The sequence below is a fragment of the Trachurus trachurus genome (assembly GCF_905171665.1).
Source record: "Trachurus trachurus genome assembly, chromosome: 5".
Lineage (NCBI taxonomy): Eukaryota > Metazoa > Chordata > Actinopteri > Carangiformes > Carangidae > Trachurus > Trachurus trachurus.
In genome coordinates, this window is record NC_139896.1 from 28764668 (window position 1) to 28777441 (window position 12774).

Genomic DNA, 12774 nt, shown 5'->3' on the forward strand with positions numbered 1-12774 from the left:
GTAATTATATGGGGCTGCTGTGACAACATCATTTCTGTTTAAGATCAATAAAGTACTCATTGTAACTTACCAAAAAATAATAATAAGTAATTTCCTTTAGATAATCAATTTTGAAATTCATTCATTCAGAAGAAATAAGATTCCTACTTCAACTCAAACTTAACCCCTCCTGTTGTCAGATTCGTTCAAGGAAGAAGAAGGAAGGAAGAAGGGAAAGAAGGCCTCCCTTCTTTCCCTTCTTCCTTCCTTGAAGAAGAAGGGAGGAGGGAAAGATGGAGGGAGGGAACAGACCAGGTCAATTGGATCAAGATGAAGGAAGAAGTAAGAACGAAGGGAAGGAGGGAAGGAAAAAAGGATTGTGGAAAGAAGGAAGGATGGAGGAAGGGAACAGATTGGTCAATTTGACAGGAGGGTTTAAAAAGACAATTTTCTGCCACTTCAAGTTTGAGAACTATCAATTTCGTACCATAGTTCATGTTTTGTTGATGTCCTCCTGACCTTAGAAATAAATCTCAGTCTTATAGTGGCCTAAACCCACAGGAGGTCATACATAGGTTAATGATGGTTTTCTACTTTTCTTTGTAAAATCATGTCAGTAATCCAGAGACACAAACTATTCTATTCTTCACTTTTTACCTTACATTCTAACTTTCTGTCTATTTTGTTTCATTTAGATTTCATGGCATATTTGATGATGCAGAGATATGACTCTGAAGTTATGTACTTGAGCCTTAGTGTATGAAATGTATGAGGTGTGTGTGACCACCTGCAGGCCTCTGTCATATAATATAAAAATAATCAGTGATGAACAATAACAATCCAGAGCTGAAGTGAAAAATATCAATAGCATTTAATCACCAAAGATATAAACATTTAAATATCTATTTTGTAATGTGACTGACAAAATCTTTACAAAGTTAACCTTCATCTTCTGCAGACTGTTTCACATCGTCTGTACAAAAATGAGGTGGCGTTGGAGACTGGCACAAAGAGAGGAAACTGTCCCGAGAAAACGACAATGTCAGCGAAACGAAAAGCAAAAAGTTACAGCAGAAACATTTACATTCTTATCTTTTGATACTCGGCAAATAAAACGACACAGACGTACAGTAAATATAGATATTTTTGTCTGTTTTGCAGATTTTCTTGTAAACTGCTTATTGTGCCCACACAAGCTTCAATCACATTCAGTTCCTTTCTGCTCAATACAAATATTACTCACAATTACGAAATCAAATCAACATGGAACTTAAAGAATACAGAAAGAAATTTAATAAGCAACATTTAAGTCTATTTCATAAACAAAGTTCATTAGTAAAGGGGCATCCCCACACATGCCACTGCCTTGTTTGGTTGCTATACAGCCTTTAAATGCATAAACCATTATCAGCATTTTATGTCACTTGGAGACATTTTTCATAAACAAATGACAAAAGTTTGATCAGGCAGTATGTTGCTCATAACTCCAAACGTCTCTGTGCTTTCTACTTGCGGCAAAACACCTAAGTTGCAAACACTGACAGTTATTCTAGGCTTCACTGAAGTCAAACTTCCAGCTTCGTTTGTTTACACACAGCACAGAGCTCCGATGCCTCCACATCAGCCTAAGTATCCAGACAATGCCCTCATGTCTCCCCACGGTGACTAGAGAGCTGGGTGTGGACAGGAATGTAAAATATCCATCAGGCTATGTACACAAATCCAGAAATCGTCCAAAATATCATGCAAATAAATACTAGTAATTTAAAACAAAACTACAACACTGACCTCAACAGTAGTAATATATTGTAGGCTATAAAGAGTTCCAAAAAATGTCTTTGCCTCAACATACAACAGTGTTGTTTGAATAATGCAACACGACCCTACTGCAGGTCTCAGAGTAAAAGCCTTTTTGTTGTTGGTCGTTTTTTGTAAGCAGTGTTTTTTTTTGTTTTTTTTACTGAGGTCTCCAAACAGTGTTGAGCTTTAACCGGCTTCTCCAGGTCCCCACCATGCTGGGGTCCGGCAGAGAAGCACAACAGTAGGTAACAGCTGTACATAAACATTCACTCGTTTCAGTCAGTCCTGCTGGAAAAAAGTACAAGTTTCCAACAGGCTTCAGATACAGAATATACAGTGTGCAGATGAGACAGAGTAGAAATCTATGAAAATGGACAGTGTCTGTGCTTTGATTCAAGGCTGAACCACAGTGTAGAGAGAGAGACGACACGGAGCGGGAGGGCAGCGGGGTTATCGACAAACATCTGTCCATGAGAAGGCAGGAGGGGAGGCGTCTGTTGTGCTCCTTCAAAATGTTTCGCCAGTTCATGAAGAGCATCTTTATCTCAACACTCTCTCACAGAGGAGTCCATTTAGAGTTGAACCACGGCAACCCTTGAAAGCCAAGTGTGTCTTCCTCGTGGCCTGCAGGATGAACGTCCACAGCTAGAGGACCAAATGTTCCTGCCATCTAAAAACAAGTGCAACAAGGCACTGCGGGGTGGAGCACCCCGGCAGACGGGCGTTTTTACAAATACGTTTCAGAAAAGCTTTTTAAAAATATCCCGTTGACTCTGAGCAGAGTCGGGGGTTGATAGGTCACTGTGGGAAAATGTTTTCAGGTTTTTATCATGCATAACTCCTTACGGGTACACCGGGGTTACACGTCTCTACCACTGTCAGTCTGCCTCGTCTCTTTATGTCCAGTAGTCAAACTTTTGAAAGAAAAAAAAAGAGAAAGATTTGCAAGCAGAATTTTTAACAAGAAAAGAAAGAGCGGATGCAATTTTAACCTGCTGGGACACCGTAGAAAAATTATATTGAACTAGTCATTATCTATGCAAAGCATTTCTGCATTTCTGGAAGTCTTACAGTACATCCTAGGCTTGTTTGTTCAATAAATTAATGGGGTTTGGTGAAAAAAAGAAGACGAAACACACACACACACACACACACACACACACACACACTATACTGACCATCCCTTGCACTGACTGAAAAGATTTCTCAGAAAATTTACCATCAATTACTGTAATAATCAATGAACTGTTGAGGCATTTCAAGCAAAAACACCAAATACTGGCTCAGCCTCGTGTGAGAATTTGATGCATCTCAGTGGTTTATATCCATTTGAATTAAATAAATCTATGAAGGATATTATTTGGGCTCTAGGAAACTGATTGGGTTTAATGGTTGACTAAGTTGGAATAAATAATGAGCAGATTGACAGTTGAGAATGAAAACCACTAAGTTGCAGCGCTAATTACTGTTGAGTTATTTTTGTGTTATAGGGTCAATACTGAACGTAACATACATACATCAAATTATACAGAACAAAAAGATTAGTGGTGCGTAGGGCAACATTTCTCGCTCCAGCAATAATTAGGCCTCACATTCAGCTCTGGGTAGACAGCTGCATGTCCTGCAGCCTCACCACTGTGTAAGAAGTTGAATCAGATATCACTGTGAAGACAAGGTATGCATGATAAAGTGAAAATATTCTGCCACAGAGAGCATATCTTTCAATGAGACATCAGGGGAATCGTTGAGTCGACCCTGAGCTGACCAGGGTCAAAAAGCATCACATACTGATAATATATTGATAACACTGAAAGCTGTTCAGAAGCTACATTCCCCATACAGAAGCATACAGAAGTGCATAAAGTCAGATTTGACAAATATTGATGACACGAGATACAAAAACGGGGACAAAGAGCTTCCCATCAATCAAACAACAAGTACATTTAAAAACATGGCAGCCGCGCACAGATATCAGTACAGTTTGTGCTATAAGACTACACAGATACCACTGCATTTAAATTACTCATTACTCATTTGATTGTAAACCAATATAACTGCTAAATAAGGGATCCAATTTTAATAGAATTATTGCATCTAACGCTGTGTAGTGTCACCTGTTCTCAAATATTACAGTCAATTCAGGATGAACTTCTACTCAAAGTCAGTGAATGTTTGATGAGTTTGTCGTCTGTTTGTTTTTCTTTTTTTCTTTTCTTTTTTTAAATACATATTTTGACAACTTCTTACTGGAACTGACTGGAAGCACTTCAAGATCCTACCCAGTATCTGTGGAAGCAGTTCAACAACAAAAACCATGACTTCAACAATCCATGTACTGTACTACTACACAGATTCTACACAGATTACTGTAATTTCATCATCACACTGGTGTTTACTCATCATACTGGCTTTTCCCATCTGTTGTCCCATATGTCAAAGTGCTCTGAAAACAATGATAGGGTGAAAATCCCCTCTAAATACTGTCTGATGGAGTTAAAGATTTAAGAGATGGCATCAGGGAATCATTCTGGGTCATATGTGGTACAATTTATAAAACTGAAATTGTCTGCAAAAGGTCAGAGGTGGATTGAAAGACACTGAAGTGAATGTGAGGTTCAGGCTCAGATCTACTATCAAGTAAGAACAAGTACCGCACCTTCTTCATGTGCAGAGACATTTTCCGGGACCGATCATGCAAAAGAAAACAGATAAGCTGATAAGCTGAAGTCAAAGAAAGCAAAAGTTGCCACAAGCAGCATTTCAGCAAAACTGCAGGTTGGAGTTTGAACCCTAAAGATCAACCAGCACCCGACTATCTATTTACATGCTCATGCTGTAGCAGTTGTTTGAATGTGTGGTGTGCACAATGTGTGTGGTTTCTTCACCCAGCACTTGTACTTTATGGAAACTGTAAATCAAAACCGACAAAAAACTTTAATGAATTAGAGAATATTCAGAGTTTTTTTTAACAATCTGATACAAAGATCTAAAAACTCAGACATGTCTTATCAGAGTAGTTGTATCACTCAGCTGTGGAGCCCTGTCAGTAAAAACCAGGGTGTCTCCAGCTTTGTGTTTAGTGCTTTTTAGTTTGTTGCATTTACAGTAGGTATTGTGCTTGTTTGTACTTTACTGAACTATTTAAGATTGATGCTATTTAAAGAGACCCTGTGGAGTTTTTGACCACTGCTAGAGCCATGCTTCTCTAAGTGGGTTCTTATTTCTGAAGTCTGCGTATTATGCATGTTAACACAAGCTTTGTTAAGGGAACTTTAATACTTCAGCTTCACTAGAAAAATATTGCACTTTTTGTTCCTCTTTATCATTTAACTTTATTACAGGCATAATACTATGAAAACTAATAATGACTGCAGCTGAGGTTTTAGGTCTTCTCTGACCCAACTTCAGGATCCAAAACTGTGATTGACATCTGTTCCAGCAGGTTGTTTATTTATTTTCCTATTAAAACTATATTTTGGTTGCCTCCCTGACTTCTTCATCCTTGTTTATGTGGCTGAGCCGGTGTGCAAAGCATTTCAAACATGCTTGTCCTAATGTAAGTAGCATGCACACTCAACACATTCTTTGCCTATATTTTGCACTGAAGCCATCAAACACCAGCAAATGCGTAAGGCAAAAAAAACAAAGAGCTGGTCCAGGTATTTTTTTTTTTTTTTTTTTTTACCTCTAGCACAATGATCCATGTGCTATTTGTAGATTTTAAAAAAAAAGAAGGTATTTTGCAGTTGCTGTTTGATCTGACTTTCAGTAGATCCAAGCCTTAACCCAAACAGATGAAAGATGTTTGCACATGTCAGAGATGAAAGAGAGGCAGAATAAGCTGAATAGAGAGGAGGGCTCCTATGGACGACTGCAGAGAGTGACCCCGTCCACACTCTGATGTGTTTTCCTGTAAAGACAGTGAACAATATTTTTTCTTTTTTTCTCAAGAGCAGATGCAGCAGTAGCAGGTTGAACACTACAGTATGAAATCCTTGTGGTTGTTTGCACTTCATATAGAACTGACTCAGAGCTGAGCATGCTATGGGATATTCTGATTATTTTTAAAGCATACAAATTGCAACAGTGATTATAATCACACAAATAATAGTTATTGTGTTACCCATCAATATTCTTGTAACTTCATAAATTCAGTTTATGTCACTCTGCTATGTCACTCAGCCCTTATGCCTCTTTGGCTGACAGCTAACTCCTTCCCTACTGTAACAGGGGTCATCACTATGTTCCCTGGGTCCCATGTTCCCTGCTTTGTACAGTATGTGACTGGGGAACATAGGACCCTTTTTTAGAATAAGGGTTCTTTGTTCCCCGATTTTCCCCAAAAGGATCCGGGGAACATACAATTTTTGGTCTCATACCTGGAAGTGGAGTTGTGACTTTGAGTGAGAAGTGGAATTCTATGTTCTATGTTCCCCAGTATGTATTGCGACCGGGGAACATACAACCCTTTTTGGGAAAAACAGGGACAATAGGACGGACCCGGGGAACATAGACGCTCCCCCTACAAATTAGCTAACTAAGCTAAGCTTATTGATGTAGTTCTTTTAAAAAAACTTAATTACTGCACGTTTATCAACGCACTGACATTTATTTAAATTTAGACTAACAAAGTTTTTTTTAGGTTAGCTAGTTTGCTTTGCTACAGTAGTAGCCTACTTGTGCTTGTGGCTAAAGTTTGCTAGCTTCTTGAAAGTCAGGATGCGCTGGTGTAGACAACAGTAAACACATAAGATTTTTTGTTTGGTAAAAGCAAGTTATTCTTTCTGATATTTCTTTAAATAATATGTAAAATATATGTTTCTATGGGATTTTGTTAAATACAACACATCTCTGTAGTGCAACAGTTCAAGAACACCAGACATTAGGCTACATCTTCCTCCAAACCGATTATATAGTTGAAACAACATGTCTCATTAAGCCTAAAACAAAAACTGAACATTATAACTTTCATGAAGCAGGATTTACAGCAGGGTAGTAGCAATACACTCCCTTAGCTTTAGCATAGTGTTCCTAATAAAATGCCAACCAAGTATATGCTTTAGTGTGTCTACTTACTAAGGCACTGTAGTCAAAGCAGGAAGTCGGGCCTTTACGATATCGTGCGCTGCTCAGAACTTCACATGGATTCTCTTCCTGAACTGTTGGTTTTTAGTTAAGGTAACAATGACAATGGATGTTGGACCTGTCACACATGATGGACAAACTGTCCACCCTCAGCACAAATGAAGACATCACAGAGTGTGAGCACAAAGAGGATACACTCCGTCCTGACCTGGGTCAACCTCTCGATCTCACAGGAGCTGCAGGGCAGCGTCTCAGCAACAACAAAGAGCAGGTTGGTGTTCTCTATCCGCTTCGCATGGAACAGCCTGCAAGAGACAGTGATGGATAATCAGCCGACTCCACATGTACAGTGCAGGTCTGAGAGCAGAAAACACACTACGAGCAAATTCTGCTGACGCTCCAGAAAACACACCGTGAGCAGTTTCCACAGTCCTGCAGCACATTGTAGGAGTTGGTGGTGTTTGTGAAGTAGAACTGGCTCTGGATGGTCACACAGCTGCTTTCCTTTGTCTCAAAACCTTCAACTAGAAGATTATCTAAAAGGCAAGCACACAATAATTCAGCATTTTATGAGGCATTTGTCAAACATCATTTTACTTAAGGGAGTAATTGTTGCATTTTTTTTTTTTTTTACTGATTTTCACACAGATTTGATGTTCTTATTCTCCCAAAACTTGTTGTTGCCTGGTGTAAGAAGACTGTTTGCCCTTTTTAACGAGGACAGTTCTGGAAATGTAATAGAATTTTAAAGAGGAAGTAGGACAGAAATGCAAATAGATGCAGTAAATATTAAGTAGAAATAAAAATAGTTTTCACAGTTATTATCAATCAAAACAGAGAGTAATGAATCCATCACACAGATGGAGTTGATGCTTAACCTTGTTGGAGCCAGCTGTTGTAGACCAGTCCATACAGTAGCTGCTGGATCACAGACCTGAAAGAGTTGTCACATTGCACCTTGTTAAAGGATGAACGACAGCTCCGAGAGTTCTGGAAGTGTCAATAAATAACAGCGTAACATGTGTCATGGCTATACAGTGACACCGAGCTGGAAATAGCCGAGCACAGAGGAGCAGCTGCCAACCGTGACAAAACATTCCTCCCTGGTTTCATGTGCAAACGTCTGGACACAGTTGAGATTGCTGGCGGCCCACATGCCCTGGGTGTAATTTTATGTGCAGTAAACAGAGTCTCACCATGCCACTGTGGACGTCCACCAGGCCAGGCTGAGGATGTCAGCGATGGACGGCTGCAGAGACAAAGTGTAGGTAGAGATTAAAGCAGATGTTATGAACTCACGCTCACATATACTGGTAATCCATAATCTGCAGAATGTCTCTTACCACAAAGATGCCTCTGGGTGCTGCACCGGTGTGGCTGCTGCTGACAGGCTCACATGCAGACTGGTAGTGAAAAGACTGACGCCGCGCGAAAATGGAGTTGTTGTAGAGCGCGTGCATCAGGTAAGGGTCCACGTCACCAAAGAACACACCGATCTGTGATGGAATAAGATGGAAAATATATATAGAGAGAACTAAAATGTCTAGGTTGATCACAATCTTGTGAATATTGATGCCTTTGTCTGGCATTACCAAACTGAGATAGGTGGACTGTGTAGGTTTTGATATCTATCTACACACACACATACCTTCCTCCAGTGATCTCTCTGATTGGACATAACCAGGAACCCTCCATCATCAATGAGATAGCAGTGGAGGTCCTACAGACAGCAAAGCAGCACAGACAGCAACCGTTCAGTAGTCAGTAGTTACTGTAGTTCAGTGTCTTTGAACTGCAGCAGATTTCAGAATAAAAGTCAATCTGATCTTACTGGAAAGAAAGAAAAATACTGTAATGACACAACACACAACTTATTAGATATAGGTATTTCATACAGCAAAAAAACTATCTATAATTGCTGTCATGGTTGGTCTCTGGTTTCCTGTTTGTCATGTCTTATTGTCAAATGTCCTGTGTCTTGTCTTCCTGTGCTCATCCTCTTGTGATTACCTTGTGTGTACTGTATGTGTTGATTACATCACCTGTGTCACACTTTTGCTGGCTTTTCTCTCCATAAGTTTGAATAAATTATTTTCTGTTGCGCCATACCAATTTCTGTATAATAAAGAGTGTTCATTTCTGTGCACTTGCTCTGGATTTTTATTCTTTGGGTTTTACAGCAGAAAAATCTCACTGATCTAGTGCCAAGGTTGACGGAAAATTCATTCATGTTGCTTTGTCTTTACGAAAACAGAATTAAAGGCCTTGATAAAACTAACTAAAAGACTCAATAGGGGTTTTTCACAATGTCATACTGTAGTGACTGAAACATCTCAGCCTTTTCATCTTCCACACATTCAGGCAGCACTGGGGATTTTGTTATCTCAAACTGGAGATGTGAGCATTTCTAAGTGCTGTTTTATCTGTGAGTTAGCTGCCTGAATCAGACATGTAGCTGTAATGGCTGCTCTGCTCCAGTCTAGTGGCTGTGTTCACACTGGACTTAGATAAATAATAAAGAAAAGCTTCTTACATCAGTGTTCACTTCACAGTCCATTTCACAGCTTCTGGATGGTCCACACTATTTAACAAAATGTGAATATGACATAAAAATGATGTACATTCACTTTTTTATTTGTGTGATTATTGCTAATTAGAGAAAACAGAGAGATTTGACTGAACCTTTTGTGAGCCCGGTCGACTGTCTGACACGTTGCTGGCCAGGATCTTGAACTTGTCGACCCAAGCTTCCATGTCCAGCTTGACTCCAACCACTGGGTGGTGAGATGCAGGGCAGCAGAACAAAACAGTGACGAGGAGACAAGAAGCAGCGTTTTAATCAGAGAAAGCCAAAGCAGAGGGAGCTGAAATATATCCTGGATGATACCAGGAACCCTACATCACGCTGAGATCTTCCTCTTTAAAACGTTTTTTCTTACCTGCAGGTTTCAGCAGTTTTCCTCCTAAATTAACCTCGACAGCAGAACTGACCAGAATACCAACGGTGCCGTTCTCTGCACCTGCAGGGTCGTCCAGGGCTGTGGATCAAAGATGTCCCGTTAGCTGTTAAAAATACTTCAACAATGGATGATACATATTGACCTTGACGTGAGTAAACTGCACAAAGTAATTTCAAAACTCAAGGTCTACTAACTAACTGAAACTAACTTTCAACCACATCTACTGTAATGGTTTTCATCAACAAAGAGACGAGTTTCCACTTATGTGTCTGCAGAGATTGTGATTGTGGATCTTCTCAAAGACTGAGACAGACATTGTAGACATGTATTTCCTCTTGCTCGTAAATACAGTCAGATGTGGTCAAAAGCTCAGATAAATCTAGAAGGTGGTCAGGATTTAACATTATACTGAAGTATAAAAGCAACATGGTGTAGTTTTTTCATGGAGTTCTGTGCTGGACTGTGTCTCAGCCAGGTGAAGTCTCTGCAGTCAAAACAATAACACTGTCTTTACACGACATGGCCCAAGTGGCCCAATTCTTTTTTCCTCTCAAGTGGCACAGATCGGATCTGTCACATTAGCGTGTAAACAGGAAAAAAACGCATGGAATCAGATATTGTCAGATCAGATTCAGGCCCCTGTGGAAATAAATGAGATACAAATCAGAGTGTGTCTGTAGTCTAAACAGACAGATCAAATCTTTCCTGGCAATGCCTGTCGTACGTCATCACAACAGGTCCACTCCACGCTGCCTCTTCATTGACTTTATTTCATAAGGACAGACTAGATGTTCAATTTGTAAACAGTGACATGAGCACCAGACTCACCCTTGTTGATAATTATTAAGGAATTTCACACAGGCCAAGCAGGTGTAAATGCAGACATCCAATTGGATATAGGCAAAAAATCGGAATTGGGTATCAAGGCCTGTAGTGTAAAGACGGCACTAGCACCAAATCTGCACATTACGGATGAGAGTAGAATTGATCTTCTGATCTTTCCTGGTTCAGCGGGGCACCAGAGAGCTTCATCTGTTCTGAAGTTTTGAGGTTATCAAAATAATATTTGTGCTTATTAACATTTAAAAATCCCTATTGGATAATGAATCGAACCACTGTTCTAATCTGTCTCTCAAAAGGAAAAAAAAATATTAGCATTTGCCCAAATGTGTAAAAACAAGTAGTCTTCTCATGTGATAAACTGAGGTCTGTTACAGTGAAGTGCATCTGCTCAGTTACTCACCGGATCTGGAAGGAGCTCTGAACATGTACCCTCTGTTGTCCAGGCTCCTTCTGTAGTAATTTGAATTAAAGGGTTCAGGATCTTCATCCCACAACTCAGCAGCTCTGTACAAACACAACAGAAATCATTCAGTGTTTTCTGGAAAATATCAAACAGATTTTCCAAAAATTGCTGTGTGGGGAGCCAAGCATGTCAGTTTTACTCACATGTTGGGGAAAACCCGTGTTATTCCTCCATCTGTGGACGCAAACACAGCCAGGAAGCCGTACCTGAAGGGATCGGTTTTGTTTGAGCGATGATTGTGTCTCTTCCTCACAGATATACTTTTTGTGCGAGTACACTGCAGAGCAACAAAACAAGCTGACTCACGAATTCAGGTCCTTGTTCTTCCAGACGCGAGAGGCCAGCTGCCCAATGATCCTAGAATCCAAAATCAGGTTGTGGATGAGGCCCTGGTCACCTGAGACAGGAAGACAAGCAGATGATGTCATTGCTGTATCTGCAGCGGGGCAGATGAACTACTACTAGAGCCTGTGTGACTCACACTCATCAGATTCTGGAGAAATATCCAGCATGAGTGACAGGAAGTTCTGCAGAAACTGTGTGTTGTTGTCAGAGAGGTGCAGACGCTTGCAGTATTCCCTGCAGAGAGAGAGAGAGAGAGAGAGAGAGCATAAATAAATAATGATGTTCCCTTTACTAGCAGACAGAAGAAAGAGGGATATGAAGAGAGGGAAGGAAAGATCAGAGTCACCGTGGAGCCAGAAACACATGTCCGGATGACTCAAAGGAGCTGGGCAGCAACGACTGCATATCTGTAACACAAAGACGACATCTTTCCCCTCAGTCTCATCTACTGTGTGTCTTATGAAAACAACAGAACAAATAACTTACACTGGAGCTGCAGCATCACATCACTCAGGTCCGCCTGGATGTAGAAATCGTTGTAGGGGGGTAGTACCAACCCGAGGCTGCAGGTGGCAGCATCCCGACAGGAAAGTACATGGGTAAGGGGAGGGGGCAGAGAGGGAAAGGTCATACAGGTTGTCACTAAGCCACAGCTGGTTGGGTAGTACAGTACTGTATGTGCAGTGACCACTCACCTGTAATCTGTACCGTTGATAGGAGTCCAGGTGTAACTCCTGTACACCTCATCAATGTATTGCTACAGTGAAGGAGATAATAGGAAAACTCAGTCAAGGCAATCAAAGTAACCAGACTACAGCTTAGACACTTGTTTGAGCGTAATTCACAGCCTGATCTATACAACATGGCAAAATTTGATTTTTTTTTTTAGGGCTGGTGACAGTATTTTCTCATTTACAGAGTGATAAAAAGAGATATCCAAAATCCCCTCTGTAAAGACTTCTGACTCTAATATGTCAACAAAATAAAACAAGACTTTTGAAAGGGGCTTATCCATTGCTCAGATTTCAGTTCTGGAGATGTATGCAAATTAGTGCATATTTAATTAGATGCATCATTTACATATTTAAACAACACAAAACTTGTATTTGTCTTAATGTCAGTAATAAACTTCGGAAGTTCCATGGTGATATCTGCTAATTTTTACCTATTCACCTATAGTGTCTCACTTTAACAACAGACAGCAGCTAAAATAATTCACCTGCAGTTATTGATGTTGTTCTGACACTGATGCAAGGTTGTTTATATATATATATATCACACTTGTAAACAAGAAGACAA

The 12774-nt window shown here is 40.1% G+C and overlaps 1 protein-coding gene across 1 annotated transcript in view; it reads right to left on the reverse strand.

Moving 5' to 3' along the window:
- Window positions 1–5149: 5149 nt before the first annotated feature.
- The window catches only part of LOC310986383 (voltage-dependent calcium channel subunit alpha-2/delta-2-like), a 48365-nt gene continuing 40740 nt past the window's right edge, over window positions 5150–12774 (reverse strand). Inside the window, exons 22-39 of the mRNA XM_083972244.1 lie at window positions 12171–12232; window positions 11962–12038; window positions 11822–11882; window positions 11612–11709; window positions 11437–11527; window positions 11274–11336; window positions 11068–11171; window positions 9804–9902; window positions 9547–9638; window positions 9398–9445; window positions 8513–8584; window positions 8208–8360; window positions 8061–8113; window positions 7743–7798; window positions 7277–7400; window positions 7060–7169; window positions 6856–6938; window positions 5150–5689 (exon numbers count right to left, since the gene is read on the reverse strand). Of these exons, the coding sequence (XP_083828370.1) occupies window positions 5594–5689; window positions 6856–6938; window positions 7060–7169; window positions 7277–7400; window positions 7743–7798; window positions 8061–8113; window positions 8208–8360; window positions 8513–8584; window positions 9398–9445; window positions 9547–9638; window positions 9804–9902; window positions 11068–11171; window positions 11274–11336; window positions 11437–11527; window positions 11612–11709; window positions 11822–11882; window positions 11962–12038; window positions 12171–12232 (1542 nt within the window). The 3' untranslated portion in view covers window positions 5150–5593. The remainder of the gene's footprint in view (window positions 5690–6855; window positions 6939–7059; window positions 7170–7276; window positions 7401–7742; window positions 7799–8060; window positions 8114–8207; window positions 8361–8512; window positions 8585–9397; window positions 9446–9546; window positions 9639–9803; window positions 9903–11067; window positions 11172–11273; window positions 11337–11436; window positions 11528–11611; window positions 11710–11821; window positions 11883–11961; window positions 12039–12170; window positions 12233–12774) is intronic.